At 45.1% G+C, this 20,824-nt stretch overlaps 1 protein-coding gene across 1 annotated transcript in view; it reads right to left on the bottom strand.

Moving 5' to 3' along the window:
* Positions 1-18,004, bottom strand: part of DNER (delta/notch like EGF repeat containing) — a gene marked incomplete at both ends in the record, with an annotated part of 323,334 nt that extends 305,330 nt beyond the window's left edge. Inside the window, one exon of the mRNA XM_081243331.1 lies at positions 17,726-18,004. Within this exon, the coding sequence (XP_081099457.1) occupies positions 17,726-18,004 (279 nt within the window). The remainder of the gene's footprint in view (positions 1-17,725) is intronic.
* Positions 18,005-20,824: the final 2,820 nt, after the last annotated feature.

Below are 20,824 nucleotides of genomic sequence, written 5' to 3' on the forward strand. Positions count from 1 at the left end.
TCTAAAAGTCTACAAAATGTGTTGCCATCTGTTGGTTCGCAAGCTCCTGAGCTTCCAGGGTGAAATCTGAAACTGGCCCCCATACAGTGAGGACAAGCCAGACCCCTCTGGATTGGTAGATGGCAGATTTAATAAGCAAGGGAACTTATATATGTGGTATGTCCTGGGTGCCGCAAGACAAACAGATCTCTGCACCCGCCCGCCGGAATCTTAAATTTTATACAGAGGTTCAGTCATGTACTCAGTCCAGATGGTCTCAACATCGCATTGCTCTCTCAAGGCTACGTCCTTGAACATGGCCCTCACTATGGGAATGGTGGGCAGGATGCACATCCTAAGGACAGGGGAGGGGTAAGGACCCACTGATTGCTCGGGTTGAACTGGTGGGTCAACTAGCAGTCAAGTCCTCTCAATGGCCTCCTCCAACACAATTTTAATCAGTGCTAAGAAACTGCCCGTGAAAGGATGAGTTCCTCAGGTTATTAAGCTTGCTTTGAAAAAGAATGCCACCTCCTCCGCTCTCCCAGCATTCTATAAAAATGTGTCTCGGTGTCAGACTGTGATTAGGACAAGCCTGGAAGATTTCAAGTCATGGGAATGGAGGGATGAGTGGGAAGCAGAGGTTCACGCTGAGCCCTTGACCTGAGGATTCAGTTTGTTTTATGAGCTTCTCTGGGCCACAAACTATCCAGAGTTGCCAGAACTGCCAGCTCCCCGAAGGTAGTTTGTTTGGGGGAGAAGGCTGTGCATTAGGGGCCATACTGAGCTTATAAAACACCCAATTCCCACTCCTTTCTAAACCACACTGCCCAAATCCCATTCCCTGAGGACATTACCCAGGTTCAGGTTGTAGGAACCAAGTAGCCCGGGGGTGGCTGCTAAGCAACAAGTGATCTCCGGGGCCTGCAGTCCTGCCGGCCCATCATCAAGTGCAGGGGTGTCCCACCTCCCCATCCACTCAGATTCCTCATTTATACTGAGCTCATTAAAAACTAGCAATATAAGTGCTCTCCATAAACCTACAGGAGCGAGTTCCTTAACAAACAAATGTGCTCAGATGTTACTGCAACCCACTGTGATAACTGGGGAGGCTCCACGTCGCCTTGTGATGTATTCAATGTGCCTGATGGGTGCCAGGGCCTAGGAGAAGGGGACTGCCTAGGATACCTGAAGGTCATCCACCAGATGCCAAGACCTTTCTCAAGCTGTAGGTGGCTAACTTATGATCTGGATGGCCTTGCACTATTTTTTCTTTTCCATTTTCTGGCCTCAGTTTTCTCCTCAGTGAAATGAAGCAACTGGACCAATAACATCTAGGGCCACTTATTCATGGTGGCTCAAGCATCCCTGGCCAGCTCTCTATTTCTCCCAAAGGAGCCCAGCAGACAACAGGCACTGGAATGAGGGATGAATCACTGGGATGGACAGGCAGTGATTGGGGCCCAGGCTCAGCCAGAGGGAAGAGCTCTCCAGTGCACAGACCTTCCTGGGAGGGAGCCACAGGACACTGGGCTCTTTCACGAAGAGACAATGGAGCTGGGTAAGCAGAGTGTCATGAGCACTGGGGCCACAGACCAGGCCAGGAATGGAGTATCTGGGATGCTGTGTGCCTGGGCAAGGACAGAAGCAAGAAGACATCAATCTGGGATTTGAGGAGAGGCTGCAAGTAACCACCCCGGTGGGGGGGTCCTGGGCTCAGCCTGTATAAGAAGGTAACACAGATGGAAATGCATTTGTCAGTTCCTTGAAAAGTTAAATATAGAATTGAAATATATTCCTAGATACATACCCAAAAGAATTGAAAACAGGTACTCAAACAATTACTTGTACAGGCATGTTCAAAGCAGCACACATCACAATAGCCAAAAGGCAGAAACCACCCAAACATCCAGCAACTGATGAATAGACAAATAAAATGTCATAGAATGCAATGGAATATCATTCAGTCATAAAAAGGAATGAAGTGCTGATACATGCTACAATGTGGAAGAATCTCAAATACATTATGCTAAGTGACGAGCCACACACCAAAGGTTAGATATTGTATGATTCCATTTATATGAAATATCGAGTATAGGTAAATCCATAGAGATAGAATGCAGATTGGTGGTTGCTAGGGACTGGGCGGAATGGGCAGCAACTGATTAACGGGTACAACCCTTCTGGTGTGAAGAAAATGTTCTGTAACTAGAGACGTGTTGATTCCACAACATTGTGAATATACTAAATGCCACTGAATTGTTCACCCAAAAATGGTTACGTTTCTATCATGTGAATTTGCCTCAATAAAAACAATTTTTTAAGATATCACACATCCCTTGGAAATACCTGAGATGGTGTATGATACAGGCACTATAGGATTATGAAAAACCACGGGACACGTCAGGACTTTACTATCTCTCTACAGCGATACACCCAAAGACCACTGATGTGTCTTTCTATGCCTTTAGGTTCTTTCTAATGCACTGTGGTCAGAGCCCTAAGAATAGAATGCTAGAACTCTCCAGTAAATAGGCTTCTTTCCAGGTTTCTGTTTAGGAGTTTACATCAAGAGGCAAGCAGCTGTTCATCTGGAGGCTCTACCAAGGAAGCAGATCTGTTGGGGAACCCAGACGAGAATAAAGACTCTCTTTTCTGGGAAAGAAGATCCATCTTTGCTGAGGAGGCCATTTTCAAGGGATCCACATGGAAAAGGAAAGGAGAAGAGAGGCAGGGAGCCCAGTGGCACTGTCCCCGTCAAAAGCCCTGTCACCGGGCTTCCCTGGTGGCGCAGTGGTTGAGTCCACCTGCCGATGCAGCAGACACGGGTTCGTGCCCCAGTCCGGGAGGATCCCACATGCCACAAAGCGGCTGGGCCCGTGAGCCATGGCCGCTTAGCCTGCGCGTCCGGAGCTTGTGCTCCACAGCAGGAGAGGCCACAGCAGTGCGAGGCACACGTAACCGCAAAAAAAAAAAAAAAAAAGAAAGCCTTGTCACCTACCGTTCTCCGTCCCCCAGACAACACTGCATGTGAACCATTTTTCCAAATATAAGGGAGAAAGAACAAAGGAATCACAAGTACTCATATACTAGTGGGAAAAGTCAAGGTTAGGAAAAAGGGCTCTTGACTTCTCCTAAACTCCCACGGGCTCTTCTTAAAGAAAGACAGATATCATATGATATCGCTTATATGTGGAATCTAAAAAAGGGTACAAATGAACTTATCTACAAAACAGAAATTGAGTTACAGATGTAGAAAACAAACTTATGGTTAGCAGGGGTAAGGGGGGAGGGATAAACTGGGAGGTTGGGATTGACATATACGCACTACTATATATAAAATAAATAACTAATAAGGACCTACTGTATAGCACAGGAAACACTACTCAATACTCTGTAATGGCCTATATGGGAAAAGAACCTGAAAAAGAGTGGATAGGGCTTCCCTGGTGGCGCAGTGGTTAAGAGTCTGCCTGCTAATGCAGGGGACACGGGTTCGAGCCCTGGTCTGGGAAGATCCCACATGCCGCGGAGCAACTGGGCCCGTGAGCCACAACTACTGAGCCTGCACATCTGGAGCCTGTGCTCCTTAACAAGAGAGGCCGCGACAGTGAGAGGCCCACGCACCACGATGAAGAGTGGCCCCCGCTTGCCACAACTAGAGAAAGCCCTCGCACAGAAACAAAGACCCAGCACAGCAAAAATAAAATAAATTAATTAATAAATTCCTACCCCCAACATCTTAAAAAAAAAGAGTGGATATGTGTATACGTATAACTGATTCACTTTGCTGTGCACCTGAAACTAACACAACATTGTAAATCAACTATACTCCCATAAAAAAAATTTTTTTAAGTTCTCTTCCAAGCGTACAAAACAAGGGTTCAATGAAGGTGAAGGAAGCAAGGAAACCTCACATAAGGGATTATTTTAAAGATGTCAGCATCATTTTTTTTTTTTTTTTTTTTTTTTTTTTTTTTTTGCGGTACGCGGGCCTCTCACTGCTGTGGCCTCTCCCGTTGCGGAGCACAGGCTCCGGAAGCGCAGGCTCAGCGGCCATGGCTCACGGGCTCAGCCGCTCTGCGGCATGTGGGACCTTCCCAGACCGGGGCACAAACCCGTGTCCCCTGCATCGGCAGGCAGACTCTCAACCACTGCGCCACCAGGGAAGCCCATCAGCACCATTTTTTAACACTCTAAAGGCTGAACAAAATAATAACAACTTTTTCCTTAGGAAACCAAAAGAGTGATTTCCCTTTCAGTCAGTATAGCCCCCAAATCCCCAGCCCACGCCGTCCTACCCTCTCTTTATAAAAGATAAACATAATAATATTAAATTTACTTCTCTCCAGCTGAGAGTTTATTTTAAACCTCACAGAAATGCTAATATTATTTCTCGTTCCTCTGTCTCTCTTATTATTTCTCTCATTACGAAGCTTTTCTACGGAAATAAAAGAATTCCCTTTTGCACAACCAAAAAAACCAATGGCCAATTTTAAAGAGGGAAAATGAAGACAGAAGACCACAAAAATTCCTGGTCAGAAAAAAGAGATTGTTCTCAAGGGGAAAAGTGTTAAATATATAACATGAAATTAAAGCATAAGGGAAATCTGCATTTTGTTGAATATTAAGATGAGTGTTTTTCTGCCGAAGCCTGGATGGAGAACACTTTTTGAAATCAGAACATTTCACCATCAAGAACTTCTAAGAAATACTCTATTATCCAATAATGGCCACTAAAATTAACTTGGTGATTTTAACAAAATACTAAGAAACCCATGCCAATTATTAAAGGGGAAGTGTGCTGAGTAGTTCTTTTAAAAAAATAAATGAAGCATCTTAATGCTTGCAGTGTTTCAGCTTCAAAAAAGTCAAGACAAATAACAAGTATTTAAATATGATTTAGAAAATCTATGCTAGCCCTTCTTAAAATAAACATAAACTGGGGCTATGTTTAATTATACATTCTAAAAAGGCAATAGGATCAGTCCTATCAACATAAATCCTGGCCAAAACAGAATTCTTTAAAAGCAAACTCCTGGTTCAAATTGGGTAATTCTCAAAATATTGTACAATACAGTAAGTACTGCTATCAAACATTAGAATTCTAATGAAAATTTACTGACCACCCCATGGATGAGTTTGGCTAAATAAAAACCAAAAATTATAAGCTTCTAAAGGGCAAAACAATGAGTATAAGCAGAGTCAAAAGAAAAAAAGATAGATAGGGAAAAAATATTAATAACACAGAGGACAAAGGACTAATTTTCTCACTGACAGTGGGCTACGGCAGGTCAATTTTTTTTTTCTTTTTAACCACACCAGGCAGCGTGCAGGATCTTAGCTCCCCAACCAGGGATCAAACCCATGCCCCCTGCATTGGGAGCACAGAGTCTTAACCACTGAATCCCCAGGGAGGTCCCACAGCAGATTAGTTTAAAAAATGAACAACCCAAAAGAAAATTAGGCAAAAATAACAACAGGCAATTCATTAAAAAATGTTCTCCTGGGCTTCCCTGGTGGCACAGTGGTTGAGAGTCCGCCTGCCGATGCAGGGGACACAGGTTCGTGTCCCGGTCTGGGAAGATCCCATATGCTGCGGAGCGGCTGGGCCCGTGAGCCATGGCCGCTGAGCCTGCACATCCGGAGCCTGTGCTCCGCAACGGGAGAGGCCACAACAGTGAGAGGCCCGCGTACCGGGGAAAAAAAAAAATGTACTCCTTCATTCATAATTTTTAAAATGCAAAGAGAACCAATGAGATACCATGTTTTACCTATCAGTTAACACACAAAAATAAAATCTGAGATACCAGTACTAACAAAAATGTGGGTGAAGAGGCATTCTCAAATGCTGTGAGCAAATAAGCAAAATTGTTCAATGTTTTTGGATGGCAATTTAGCAATATTTATTAGAATGTTTAATGTATGTAACTTTGGACATACATATACATATATATACACATGTCATTGCATATAATTATATACATACATATATAGTCACTGCAACATCATTTATAATGGAAAAATGGAAATAGTGTATATCAGTAAAGACTGGATACATAAATATTCACATAATGGAATACTATTCAGCCAACAAAAAGAACGAGTTTGCTTTCTGTTTTTAAGATATAGTAAGATGTTCATAGTAGATTAAGAAAAAATTTGCAAAACAGTATGCACAAGATGATTTCATCTTTATATAAAATAGTTGCATGGATATATGAGTATTTACATATGCTTCACATATGTTTATATGCACAGAGAGGAAAATGTAAAGAAAGCTACACACCAAAATGTGAACAGTGACTACTGCAGAGGCATGAGGTTAGCAGAAGGGGGGGAGAAAGGGTAAGATAAGTTTACCAGTAGGCCTTATTCACTGTATTTTTATAGGCTTTTAATGTCCTAACACAGTTTGATGGTTGCCCTTAAAAAGGCCCAAGAAGATGTAAAACTATGAGCTAAATTATTATCTTAAATGCAAGCTAATAAAATTTGCCTTATGTAATTATTTGGCAAGAATTTAAATTGCCATTGAGAAGCCCGTTAGAGCAAAGCTGGGAATCAGAGCAGGGATTAGTTAGGCTTTTTTGGGTAAGGCTGCCAGATTTAGCAAATTAAAAATAAAGAACTCCCAGCTAAATTTGAATTTCAGAAAAACAATGTGCAATATTTGGGACACACAGAAAACAAAATTCATTTTTTATCTGAAATTCAAATTTAACTGAACATCCTGTATTTTAGCTGGCACCCCTATTTGGGGGCTACTTCACGGTCCCAGGTTGGCTCTTGGTACATGCTTTCGTCCCTGCCCAGAAGTTTCTCATATATTTAGCTAGCTTCTTCTTCCTCTGTACTAGTAGTTATTTTATTGGTGGAAGACTTCTTCAAGAATCTCATGAAACTTGTGAGCCATTCCCCAGGAGAACAAATACATACAAAAGTTGGCATCTCGGGACATCCCTGGTGGCGCAGTGGTTAAGAATCCGCCTGCCAATGCAGGGGACATGGGTTCAAGCCCTGGTCCGGGAAGAGATCCCACATGCTGCGGAGCAACTAAGCCTGTGTGTCACAACTACTGAGTGTGCGCTCTAAAGCCCGTGAGCCACAACAACCGAGCCCACATGCTACAACTACTGAAGCCCGCGCGCCTAGCACCCGCGCTCCACAAGAGAAGCCACCGCAATGAGAAGCCCGCACACCACAACGAAGAAAAGCCCTCGCTCGCCGCAACTAGAGAAAGTCCGCACGCAGCAACGAAGACCCAACGTAGCCAAAAATTAATTAATTAATTAATTAATTAATTTTTTTAAAAAAGTTGGCATCTCAGGACATCTGTATACTCTTGAAACCACCTGTAGATTCCAGGTTAAGAACCCTAATTTCTATCTAGATGTGACGTGCTATCCTGATTCTTGGAATTCCATGTCATCTCAACAAATTTAAAGGACTCACACAACCCGATTTCAAGACTTACTCTAAAACTACAGTAACCTAGGTCGTATGGAGTTGGTGAAAGGATAGATATATAAAGTCAATGGAATGGAATAAAACAGACCCACATATGTATAGCTGAACAATTTTCAACAAAGGTGCCAAGATAATTCAGTGGAGATGGACAGTCTTGTCAACAAATATTTCTGGAACAACTGGATATCCATATACCAAAAAAATGAATAAAAACTACTCATACACTGCACCACATACAAATACAAATATTATCTCTAAATGGGTTAAAGACTTAAAAGTAACACCCAGAACAATACAATTCCAGAAGAAAATATAGGAGAAATTTTTTGTGACCTTGGATTAAACAAAGATTTCTTAGAGAGGACGCAAAAAAGCACAAACCATAAAAGAAAAAATTGATAAATTAGACTTCACCAGTATTAAAATCCTGCCCTTCAAAAGACACTGTCAAGAAAATAAAAAGACAAGCCACAGTTTGGGAGAAGATATTTGCAAGTCACATATGGAATAAAGGATGTGCATCCAAAATCTGGAAAGAACTCTCATAACTCATTTGAACAGAACACTTCATCAAAAAAAAAGGTATGGATGGCAAATAGCACATTAAAAAACACTCAATATCATCTATTGTTACGAAAATGCAAATTAACACTGCAACGTGATGCCACTATACACCTATTACAATAGCTAAAATCTAAATCACCTACGATACCAAAAACTGACAAGGATGCAAGCAACTGGAACTCTCATTTAATGATGATTGGGATGCAAAATGACATAGTCATCCTGGGAAACAGCTTGGCAACTTCTTATAACGTTTAACATGCACTTACGCATGACCCAGCAACCTAGGTACTTACTAAAGAGAAATGAAAACATGTACACTTAAAGACCTGTACATGAACGTTTTATTCATAATCACCAAAAACTGGAAACAACCCAAATGTCATGAATCGGTGAAAGGATAAATGAAATTGTGGTATATCCATACAATGGAATACTACTCAGCAATAAAAAGAAATGATTGATGCATGCAACCTCAGAAGCATTACACTAACAGAAGAAGCACACATGTTGTGCAGTTTAATTTATATGATGTTCTGGAAACTGCAAAACTGTAAGAACAGAAATCAGACCAGCAGAGGCCAGGGGCTGGGCCTGGGGAGAGGGTTTACTACAAAGGGGCATGAGGAAATTTATGGAGGTGATGAGCTATTCTATATCCTAATTGTGGTGACAGTTACACAACTATATTTCAAAAATCATAGAACTGAATGCTTAAAGGGGTGAATTTTACTGTATATAAATTACACCTTAATTTTTGAAAGAGACTGAAAATCCTTTGTGTAAGGAGTAATCAGGAAGGTCAGTTTGAAGTTAGAGAGTTTGGTTTTCTTTTCATATTTTCTAGATAAAATGTTCCCTCTCTTGGGTAATATACTGAAGATATACTTAACATTTTCCCCGTTCTAATACATTTCACTTTTCTTAAAAATTAAGGATGGGATTTTGCTCCAAATAACATATTTTGGAAATCTGACCTGAAAACTGTCAGAAACTGTCAATCATCCTTACTGGGCTGTCCCTCCACTGGGCGGATATCAGCCCATTTACTAGACTCTGGGGTTCTGATTTCCCATGGAAAAGAGGGACTAGATCCTTTTCATCTCAGGTAATCACTTCCACCACAAAATGCCTTCCATAAAGGAGTTTCAATCTGCCTCTGAAACCCAACAGTAATCAGAAATGCTCCTTTAAATTAATTACAAGCAGCAGATTGAAATGCTAAAGGGTGTGCCAGCTTTCAGGAACCCTTAGCAAAAGGTAGCAGACGTTTCTCTTTTCAAGCGCCTTTCCTTTTCAAAGTACACTTACTTCATTGCTCTAATCCTCACTCTTTTTCAAAAGCCCTATGCCATTTCTCTCTCTTAAGAAAGAAAAACCTTAACATTACACAAACCCAAAGCATCCCTGCAGAAACTAAAACTGCCAGAACTGGCACCACTACCAATTTTTCCTCTGGTTCCCCTCCAGCACTCAGTTTGAAAGTCATAAACAAGGAGCAGTTTGAGGCAAATGCAGTGTAATAATAGCAAAAACATTATACTCGAAGCCCCAACGCTGGGGCCCAGCTCTCCAACGCTGTCACCGAGCTGTATGACCCCAGGTAAGTTTCCTTAGCCATGAAATGGAGAGTGGTATCCACTTTTACAAAAACAGCAGTTCGTATGCACAGAGGGCCAACTCTGTGCCAGGGGGATTACGAGCAACTCTGTTCATCCTCCCAAACATCCTATGAATGAATGAGGAATTGAGGTTAAGAAAGCTAACAAGCTCCTAAGAAGAAGGATAAACAATAACAAAAAGTTTGCAAATATAAGTAAATGTAAGTAGACATTTCTGCATAATAATATTACAATTGTTGAATTTGTGTTTTATAAAATAGGTCATGATTAAATTTTGAACAATTAAAAAAAGGGAGGGGTGCTTCCTTGGTGGCACAGTGGTTAAGAATCCACCTGCCAATGCAGGGGACACGGGTTCGAGCCCTGGTCCTGGAAGATCCCACACACTGTGGAGCAACTAAGCCCCTGTGCCACAACTACTGAGCCTGCACTCTAGAGCCCACGAGCCACAACTACTGAAGCCGGCGCACCACAACTACTGAAGCCCGTGGGCCTAGAGCCCGTGCTCCGCAACAAGAGAAGCCACCGCAATGAGAAGCCCGCGCACCGCAATGAAGAGTAGCCCCTGCTCGCCACACTAGAGAAAGTTTGCGTGAAGCAACAAAGATCCAATGCAGCCAGATATAAATTAAAAAAAAAAAAAAAAGCTAACAAGCTTGTAGTGACCGAGTGCAGATTCTAAACCTCTAAATTCAAACCCCAAACCCCTCAGCTGGTGTTTCCTTTCCCTACCACACATGCCTCCCTGGAAGTAAACTAACTGCAGTGTCCAAACATATTAAACAAGGCCTGATGTACAATGAAAAGTTAAAGTCTGCCCAGGATGACTCTCGAGATCGAAGACAAGGGCTCTGTTTAACCGTTGGTATATCTCCCACTGCATCCAGCCTTAGTGGCTGGCCCTAGAGCCTGGCTATAGACACCCCTCAAGAAGAAAGGCCAGAGGGAGGACAAGGGAAGGGGAAGGGGGGCCAGCCTTTACTTAGCTCAAATAAAAACGGAAGAATAAATTCTTTCCACCAACGTTTACGGAAACATTCAGCCAACCTCTTCCTTTGTCACGGGCCAGATAAATATTTTCAGCTTTGCAATCCCTAGTCTGTTGCAACTGCTCCACTCTGCTGGTGGAGCCCATCAGCAGACAGTACTTAAACGAATGGGCGTGGCTGTGTTCCATAAAGCCTGATTGACACTGGAATTTGAATTTCATATCATTTTCATGCGTCCCAAAATCTGATTCTTATTTTGATTTGTTTCCAACCATTTTAAAATGTTAAAACCATTCTTGGCTGGTTGCCTGATGCTCCTGTAATCCTGAAGCTTACAGCCCTGTCAGGGGTCCTGCTCTGCCCTCACTCACCCTGGGGAGCAGGGAGGGGTGACTTAGAGAAGCCCCTCCTCTTTTTTTTTTTTGCGGTACGCGGGCCTCTCACTGCTGTGGCCTCTCCCGTTGCGGAGCACAGGCTCTGGACCGCGCAAGCTCAGCAGCCATGGCTCACGGGCCTAGCCTCTCCGCGGCATGTGGGATCTTCCCGGACCGGGGCACGAACCCGTGTCCCCTGCATCGGCAGGCGGACTCTCAACCACTGCGCCACCAGGGAAGCCCAGCCCCTCCACTTAAAGACAACTGCACTAAGACTCACAGTATGAGTGTTGACCGAAGACAGGTCAGTGTTCAAATGAAGCAATGAATGATTCCATAAAAGCCTAGGTGGCCAGCGCATGCTCAGTCCACATTGTGCTCTTACTGTTTTTGACACCCACCTGCTAAGGCGGGTACAGAGGAGGAACTAACAGAAGTGAATACTGTAGGGAGTCAGCAGCAAAATCCCAGTTTTCTAGCATCTGATACATCACAACCAAAGAAATGAATCTCCACTGGTGGAATTTTAGTCTCTTTGGAAAACGGGTAGGAAAGAAAGTTTTTTTTGTTTTTTTTTTTTTGTTTTTGGTCCAAGGGAAAAACATGAAATAAACAAGAGTCCTCTTACAGATACGCACAATGGATACCTTTTAGTAGGTGTCTCCTCTTGGCCAGTCACTGGACTAGATACTTTTCTAAGCCACAAAAACCTTCAAGGTTGGCATCAGGGTCCCATTTTCACAGATGAGGAAACCACGCTGCAGAAAAACTAATTACTTATCTGAGGACACTCAGAGTCCACCCTAGGTCTGATTCCCACATCTGGACTCAACACTCCATCACATACCACCTTCGTGGAGACTTCAAGTCCACTTTGAGATGCAAAATCTTTGCCATTGGAGGAAAGTGTGGGCCAGAAGTTCCAGGCCGTTTGAAACTGGATGCTTTTGGATGAGAAGGGCCAAGAGCAGGTGGGACTGTATTCTTTTTCTCTGCCACATGCCACATGTTGGGCAGGCTGTCAGGGGAGATGACCAGAGGCTAGCGGGGGCTTCCCTACCCTGGTCCTACAGTAGTACTTGGAGGACATTTAAAAATCATAGGTGCCCAGGCCCCACCAATTAAGTCAGAACTTGGGGGATGTGGGACAGTGGGACGCAGGCACTCATTTTTGTTAAAGCTCCTGGGGGACTCTACAGGCAGCCAGGGTTCAGCACCAGTGTAGGTGAAGGAGGAAGGAGGAAATATAAAGAAATTCTATCCACCAACTTCATTGTGCTGTTGGACTTTCTGTCTGGGGGGCAAGATTCTATAGTCCCTGCCTCTGGGTTAGGCAGCGCTGACCACAGCTGCCTCCTGAATCGATAAGAAGATCTAAAAATACAGCTCAGCCATTCGGTTTTCTGACTCAAATACCCTTCGGCCTCAGATAAGTTTTCTTTCCTGTTTGATGCCTGAAATGAGGGCATAAACAAAAGCATTTTGGATGGTACCGTGTCACATGAGAAGCTTAAGCAAAGAAGCTGAAGACAGAAATGTGTTTTTGTCAGGTGGCCAAGCTGAGAAAAATGATGTTTCCTAAGAATTCACCGGATAAACCGAATAAGGAAATCACCCCATTTTCATAATACCAAGGAAAACAACTGTTTCTTTCCTCTATTAAAAGTGTTCAAAGGATTTTGATGAGCTTCATTCATTTATTTCAAAAGAAAACAAAGTCACTGAGAATTTTCTGAGAAATTATTTGTCTATTTCAGAATAAAAAGAACTATACATTTATCAAAATTTCAGCACAATGAATTTTTTCGTTTTTAAAACTGATCTTGTAGCATAACTCATCCTAGTAGGGAGAAAAAGCTGAGTCTGTTCATTGAAGGAAAACAATCACAGACACTGAATAGACTGGTGTAATCATATTTTATATGAGAAACAGATAATCCTTTTCCTAGTAGTATACCTTGTATTTGTGCAACATTTTACTTTTTTTCAAAACGTTTTAAATTCATTCTCCCACCCTCCTTTATATTTATCGAAAAAAATTTCACAATGTCCCATTTATTAATTGCATCTTTTCTAAAAAGAAAATAAGACAAGCATTCTAGTCCATTTTGGAGATACGAACACTGAAGTCCAGGGATGTTCGATTGCTCTCCCAAGGTCACAAAAAGTTAGTAGAAAAGCCAGAGAAAGAAGCAACATCTCTTGACGGCTAATATAGGACATTTTGCACATATCACAATGTGAGTTTGTGTGGGTATGCATGTGTGTGCATATGTGCAAAAAGTCCAGCAGAGAAGGCCGAAGCTGTGCAAAGAGCTAGAATTCTTGGTTGTTGTTTGTTAGCAAACTTCAGTCAAAATGGATTCATCTGAAGCAGAACCATTGTTTCAAGTTCCATGTTAAATCAAAGAGAGGGTTATAGAATCAGCTTAGTGGGTAAAACTACATAAAAAGCAGCTACACAAGCCCCTGTTTCCTCCAACTGCAGAAATTGACACATTTTCATTCTAAGCCCAAAGGATAAGATTCCTAGAGAACATAACATGAAAAAACATACAGGTGTCTGACTGCTTGAATATTTGGCAAAGAATTAATTCATTTAAAAAGCTGGATTAAAACAAAATAATAAAAATAATACAAATTTAAATAATCTCTACCTTTGGTGGAAGGCCCAATGGAAGGGAGGAGTTCCTGTACCACCCACCCGAAAAGAAAAATTGGTCCAGCAGCTGCCACCTCTGATACCTGCCTGCTTCCCCAAATGAAACAGAAAGGCAAGAACAGCAGCCTCAATTTTTTTTAATTTGAAGTTTGGAGTTTTTTCAAACCCATCAGAAATACTTATGTTTCTTTTATGTAGTGTCCATATGCTTGTCATCATGGTAAAAATAACTTCAGCCAGGACCTACAATTCTGAGTGAAGGTCTTGCTTGGTGGGTAGCATAAGGGGAACTTGCTGTGTCTTTATCAGGCTTTTCACTCCAGCTGGGCACAGCCATCAAACTGTGTTTCAGAGCAAAACCAGGTGTTTTAAAGCAAACCCAGCCTCAGAAATCACTCCATCCCTTTTTTTACTGGTAAGACTCAAAGAGGTTAGAGCGCTAATTTAAGGTCACACCGCTAAAAATAACAGGGCCAGGACTGGACTTTCATCTCCACACCGTTTGGACTCTACAGCTCTACATCAAGCCAGCTAACTGGTTCAAATCCCACACTGACTTAACACGGTGACCTTGGGCCTCTCATTTAACTTTTCTGCACTTCATCTAAATAATGGAGACGGTTACAGCACCCAGCTCATAGGACACCATGAGGATTGGGGAGCTATATCTGTAAAGCCTCTGAAATACTGCTGGCACGTGGCAAGTGCTTGAGAAAAGAGTTAGCAATCACCATCATCATCATAGTCATCACTGTCATCACGTCTCTGTAGGTTAGATTTCCATATACATTTTTATTTTTTTAACATCTTTATTGGAGTATAATTGCTTTACAATGGTGTGTTAGTTTTCTGCTTTATAACAAAGTGAATCAGCTATACATATACATATGTCCCCATATCTCTTCCCTCTTGCATATACATTTTTAGAATCCATTGAATGCTCATGATTTAATAGGTTTAAGTGTGTTAGAGGACTTAGAAAAGATGTATCTTAAGCATGAACAGGGGCTTGCACGGTTTGATCCTCTCACCAGCACCAAAGGAAAGAACACCTAGGCTTTCTAATCCGCTTGCCTCCATGTGGGCAGAAGGGCAAGAGGGACAGGTGCGGCTTAAAAGCTGTCAGCAGTCAAACCAAAAACAGAATCAGACCATCACCAACCTTGTGAGGTAGATCCCACCCTCGAAGATGGGAACCCGAGACTCGGTTTAGATCACCTGTCATAGCAGGCTCAAGGGCAGCAGCTCAGCTTCAAATGCACACATCCTCCTTCACACCACACAGTTCCCAGATTCTGTGAGTTCCTGTCGCTGGATGATACCAGAAGCACTGCCTGGACCCAGGGGCTTGCCCAAATGTCAGCCAGCTGACCACACAAAAGCTGAAGACAGCCTTAATCCATGTTAATCCCAATTAGTGGTTCATGGTTTTCTTAATTTTAAACACATACTGATAAAAGGAGGAGGAGGAGGGGGTGGCAAGGAGAAGAGGAAGGAAGGAAGGGAGGGAGGAAGGAAGGAAGGAAGGAAGGAAGGAAGGGAGTAAGGGAGGGAGGGAGGGAGGGAGGGGAGGGGAGGGGGAGGGAGGGAGGACTTCAGAGTTAGGTTCCAATGTTTTCATTGCTAACATTATTGTCTTTGTAGTTGGGGGAGGGGTGACACTTACTGTCTACAGAATTCTCTTCACGTACAGGTAAAATTCCATTTTCAATTTACCCAGCGAGCATGCGATTCTGTTTCAGCAAGCACACTGTCTGCAACGGCTAACATCCATTTACCTTATCTGTAATTGAGTATGTGTAAGGGTTTTTTTCCCCCTGTTTAACTTCTCTATTGAGATTGCCTTTTTCTCCCCACAGAAAATGAGAGTCTCAAGTGTTAATGCAAGAACATGAAAGATTAAATTAAAATGATCAGGAATCAATTTTTTATGGGTTTACAAGGCTCTGAATCATCTCAGTTCAAGTTCTTCTGGGTAACCAAGCCAGAACCAGATCAGGTTCCAAATTTGCTCAGCTTTCCTGTTAGAATTAGTTACGCCAGCTCTCTTCAACTCGGAACTCCCAACCCAGTATTGCTTCTCCTCAGGTGGGCAGCATTCACAGAACTAAGACTGCCTCAGACAGGGTCTAGAAGCCCGAATCTGTTTTGAACTAGTTGGTTCTGCAATATTTGTGTATTAGTTCATGACTCATTTCTGAATGAATACATTATATATCAAAACACTACTTAGGACAAAAAAATATTTATGCTTCTCTGAGTCATCTTTAGGAAGCAATAAAGAGGTCTTCCCCTTTCCTGAAGATTTCTTCTACTTTTAGAGTCACCAAAAAAAAAAAAAAAAAAAAAAAAAAAAAAGTCTCAGAGTTGGGTTAAATTCCCAATGTCCAGTCTTGCTTCCCATTTACTTAAACTGATGTGCACTCTAACCTCCCTTCTCCTGTCCGTGTCTACTACACTCTGAATCCAAATTGACTGTTTCTTTCAAGGACAGATTTCAGACATGTAAATATGAGAGTGGTTTGATAGGAGCGTTCAGGCAACTCATTTCTCCAGTAAAAGTCATATAGATCATCAGTCAACAGGGGAGATTAGTGAGCAAGATTTTGTCCTAATGGTTCGTAAGGCTCCAACAGGCATTTCCCCAAAGAGTGCTCATTCCCCAGATCTACTCCGCAGGGTCATACCACGCACTCAGCATTATCCTCAGCCTCATCTCCTTTGAGGGAATTAAAGCTTATTGGAACCAATTAACAAAGAAGAGCACAACGTTGAAAAGATCGATTCAGCTTGATAATTTGCTACTAATGAGGAAAAACAGATTCTAGGAAATAGCAAATATTGTCTGTCAAGGTCAAGCTTCTCAATCCCATTTAACTATATTAAAAAATACTGGTCTCTTACCCAAAGAAATAAAAGTGCATTTGAGCGTTTTCAAAGTAACTCTTGGGGCATTTTATCAAATTTATATGAAACAAACTCCTCCACTCCATATGTAAGAAAGAAAGCATCTGATCCCTTATACGTTCCACATTCACTTGGTTGAATTGAATAATTTCAGATAAATCCATCACTTGCCCTGCCCTGGAATAGAGGCTTGGAGATTTTCTACCTGCACACACTGTGTGCCGAGTCGCTTACTGAAAATGTTGGTGTTAATAGGTTAGTAGGTTTCACCGAGCTTTAACAAACTTGTAAGCCAGCCTTGTTTATTATCTGCCAAATTCTCTTGGAAATCCCAAATCCACGGTTAGCAGCTGGCCATCTCCCATCCCTCGCACGGCCCCACGCTTCCTTGAAGCTTCCCGGTGCCCAGCTCACTCCCTGGCTGCCTGCCCCAAACATGCGCCTCCAGGAGCGTCCGGCCGGGAAGGCGACACACCAAGTCCAACTCGCCACGTCCCCTCCAATGTCTCCTACTGATCCAGCACTTCCTCCTAAGCTCAGAAAGGGCTGGTCGCAGGCCGCGGGGAGGCAGCTGACCTCTCGGCCTCCGGCGGCTTTGTTAGAGCCCTCAAGGGGGTTGGAAAGGAAGGAAAATGCCCGACCCCTGGGCACGGAGCCCGCCACTCCCTGCCGCCCATACGGCTCACCCTCGACACACGCAGGATCCGGCGGGACAAGGAGCAGGGGCAACCTAAACATGAACCCCGCCAGGGACGCTCGAGCTGGTCCCTCTGCGCTGCCAGAACGGGTACCAAGACCCGGCTCTAGCGGAGTGTGGCTCGGCCCGGGCCGAGATGGGCGCGCCACTTGGCGGCTAATGGTTGTGCCAGGAGTACCAGAGCTAGCTAGGGTGGCTGCCAGGCCATGGAGCGGCGCGCCCCGAGAACCCCGGGCCGGCACGGCCGGAGTACCAGGGTGGGCAGAGAAGCGACACCTGCAAGGTCGGCCAGGGGTCCGCGTCCACGTGGGCCGAGAGGCCAGATCCATCCCCTTCCCGAAGGGGGAGAAGCTCGTGTCAGGCACCCTGGAGCCCCGCACCGGGTAGCGCGCAGTGGCCGGCGGGGAGAGGCTGCGGGTCCCCGGCCCGCGCCCGCCGCCGCGCCCGCCGCATCCACTCACCTGACAGTTGGCGCCAGAGATCCCGGCGGGGCAGGTGCAGCTGTAGCCGGGATCGCTGGCGGCGGCCGGGGACTGCGGGCCGGGCGCGGGGCGCGGGGTGCACAGACCCCCGTTCTGGCAGGGCTGTGCGCCGCATGGCCCCGACACGGACAAGGACGCGGCGGGCACTGGGCTGGCCAGACAGCCGCTGCGGGGCCCCGCGCCGAGCAGCAGCAGCAGCAGCAGGGCGGGCGCGGACAGCAGCTGCGCACCGGGCGCCGGGGCGCGGCGGGGCAGCATGGCCGACGGAGCGGGCGCGGGAGCGGGAGCCGGAGCTGAGGCGCGGCGGCGGCCCTGGCGGCGGGAGCGGTGGTGCTGGCGTCGAGAACAGCTCCGCGGCGCCGGGCGCTTCCTGCAGCTGCGGGATCCGCGGTTCCCGGGGCAACGGCGGGCGGGGCTTGTGGGCGGGGCAAGAGGGGGCGGGGCTCCGGGCTGCGGGGGAGGAGAGGGTCGTGGGGACCCTTCCCCCACAGGGAATTGAGTCACGGGGAGCAGAAAGGCCGTCCGGGGCCCCCAGCCCTGAGGGGTGCGGTCAGAGTCGTGGGTGTGTCCAAAAGAACCTCGAGAGGTCAGTGGTGGCGGCGCGGCCCCGGCGGGGAGCTAAGGCGAGGCTCGGGAAGGAAAGGGGGTGGAGGGGGTCAACGTAGGCGCTGGGAGGACTTTACGGGGCCTCCAGGTGCGGAGCAGCGCTGCGCCCGCCAAGGGCCGGCAGGGACGGGCGGGGCCGCCGCGCCCGACTGGCAGGAACCGCCCTCGGCCTCTTGGCGCAGAATCTGCGAGACCGCAGGGGGCCCGGCCTTACTTCATTCCCCGGGGCTGCTCCCCCCGCTTTCACCACTTCCCCAGCGCACACAGCCCTCCCCGCGCCGCCTCCAAACCGTGGCGCCCAGACACCCGCAGAGGAGCGGGACTGGCTAAGTAGTGACCTTGCGTCTGCGCAGCGCGCCCCGAGTCCCTTGTCCTTGGTGCTGACCGAGAGCCTCCCCTCTCGCGTGCCCTTCCCGGAGGGCGGAACCGGCCGCACCGCTCAGAAGTGTCTGACTGTGGCGCGCGAGAGCTGAAAGAGGCCTCGGGATCAGAGTGTCTAACCCTGTCGCTGAACCGAGGAGGAAACTGAGGCCCAGACAGGCTGGACTGGACCCCAGTGGGTCACTTGACTGCCAGCCCAGAACGCTGTCAGTTTTCTGAAAGAGCAGTTCAGAAGCGCAGGTTCGAGAAGGCCCTGCTCGCGTTTACTACCGAGCTCTTGGTAGTTTGACAGCCAAGGAGGTCAGGCTCTGATGAGGAAACGCAACCCACCTCGTTCCCCCGTCCCCGACCTTTCACAACCTCCACCTGTCTTCAAGGTGGCCATGTGAGAAAAGAAAATGGGACCCTCTTGGATTAACAGTTTGGCAGATTTTCTAGGGCACACAAATATAGTTTTGTAAAAGCTGGGCAAATAAGAAAGTAGAGACTGCACATGAACCCAGCATGGAGGTGCCACAGACTGAGCAGCCAGGGGCTGATAGAAAGTCTCCAGTGAAGACAGGAGCCAAACTGCACAGCCTCTCCCAGTCTCGCTCAGACACAGGAGCAAGTGTCAGGCGTTTGTGCTTTAGGAGATGCCTAAAATCCATGTGGCCATCACAAGAAATCACTGAAATCCAGACAGATCTGCATGCAGCGGGGAAATTCATACCTCCAAGCGGACCCAAACAGTTATTACATTTCCCTCACACCTGCTGTCTTCTAGCCCAGACCTCCTCTTTTTAAAAATCTTAATTTTGTGCCACACCAGCACCCTCTGCTGGTACTTGTCTCATCAGTCAGGTGTTTCTTCCACTTTCTGTGCCCCTGGAGTATGCATTCTTTCCTGAAACTAACTTTTCTTACCTTAAATCCTGGAATAATGGACTAGTACTGCTCATTCCTTTCCATCAACACACACACACAACAAATGAAGCAAAATGAAGTGTAAGAAAGGTTGTGAGCTAATTAAAATCACACTTCTGTTTACTATATTTTTGCCTAACCACCTCTCTTGTGGGTGAATTTCATATCACTTTGAAATATGGAAGAACTAGCAGTGGTTTTATTTTTTGGATGCTGATTTCTGAATTTTCCAGCTAATATTGAACTTTTAAAAATATATATATTCTCGGGCTTCCCTGGTGGCGCAGTGGTTGAGAGTCCGCCTGCCGGTGCAGGGCACACGGGTTCGTGCCCCAGTCCGGAAAGATCCCACATGCCGCGGAGCGGCTGGGCCCGTGAGCCATTGCCACTGAGCCTGCGCGTCCGGAGCCTGTGCTCCACAACGGGAGAGGCCCGCGTACCGCAAAAAATAAATAAATAAATAAATAAATAAATAAATAAATAAAATATATTCTCTGTCTTTAATCTTTAAAAGGCGTATTATGAAAGAGATGATTCAAGACCATTTTTCTCCAAGCTAAAAAGGAAGACTAAATCTCCCAGCCCCCTTGGTTATAAGAGGAGCTATGTGATTAGTTCTGAACAATAGAACATGGTATTATGTGCCCTGGCTCCAAAACATCCACACAGTAAATACCATGCAAGTGTTCACTATTATTATTGCTGTTATCACTCTCGGAGAAGTGGGTCTTTTCTTTGCTTCTGAAGGTTGATTTGGTACTTGGCTGACAGTTTCCAACCATCTGCAAGACCTCCAAATACCTAACCAAAGAGTCCAACTAATATATTATCATGTCTTATTAACCGAAGTTATTAAAATAATGTTGGCTCTATGTTTAAATGAAAACTAAAAGTTCAGTTATCCAGACCTTTGGTTCATATTATTCCAAACTTACAGAACATCAAATCTTCCCCCTAACCCACCTTATTTCCTTTTTTGATAGAGACCCTACTTTAATAAATCAAGGGCAAAATACCCAAATAATGTGTCTTTGCTGTGATTTCAGCAAAGACTTATAGAATTTCTCATGATCCCCTTATGGAGAAAGTGGACTTGAAACCGTTGAACAACTGTAGTCTGAATGTACTAGTCAGTGAATCACTACCAGGTTAGAGGAAGTTTTTAGGGAAATGCCATAGACTCTC

Source organism: Mesoplodon bidens (genome assembly GCF_964165515.1).
Source record: "Mesoplodon bidens genome assembly, chromosome: 8".
NCBI lineage: Eukaryota > Metazoa > Chordata > Mammalia > Artiodactyla > Ziphiidae > Mesoplodon > Mesoplodon bidens.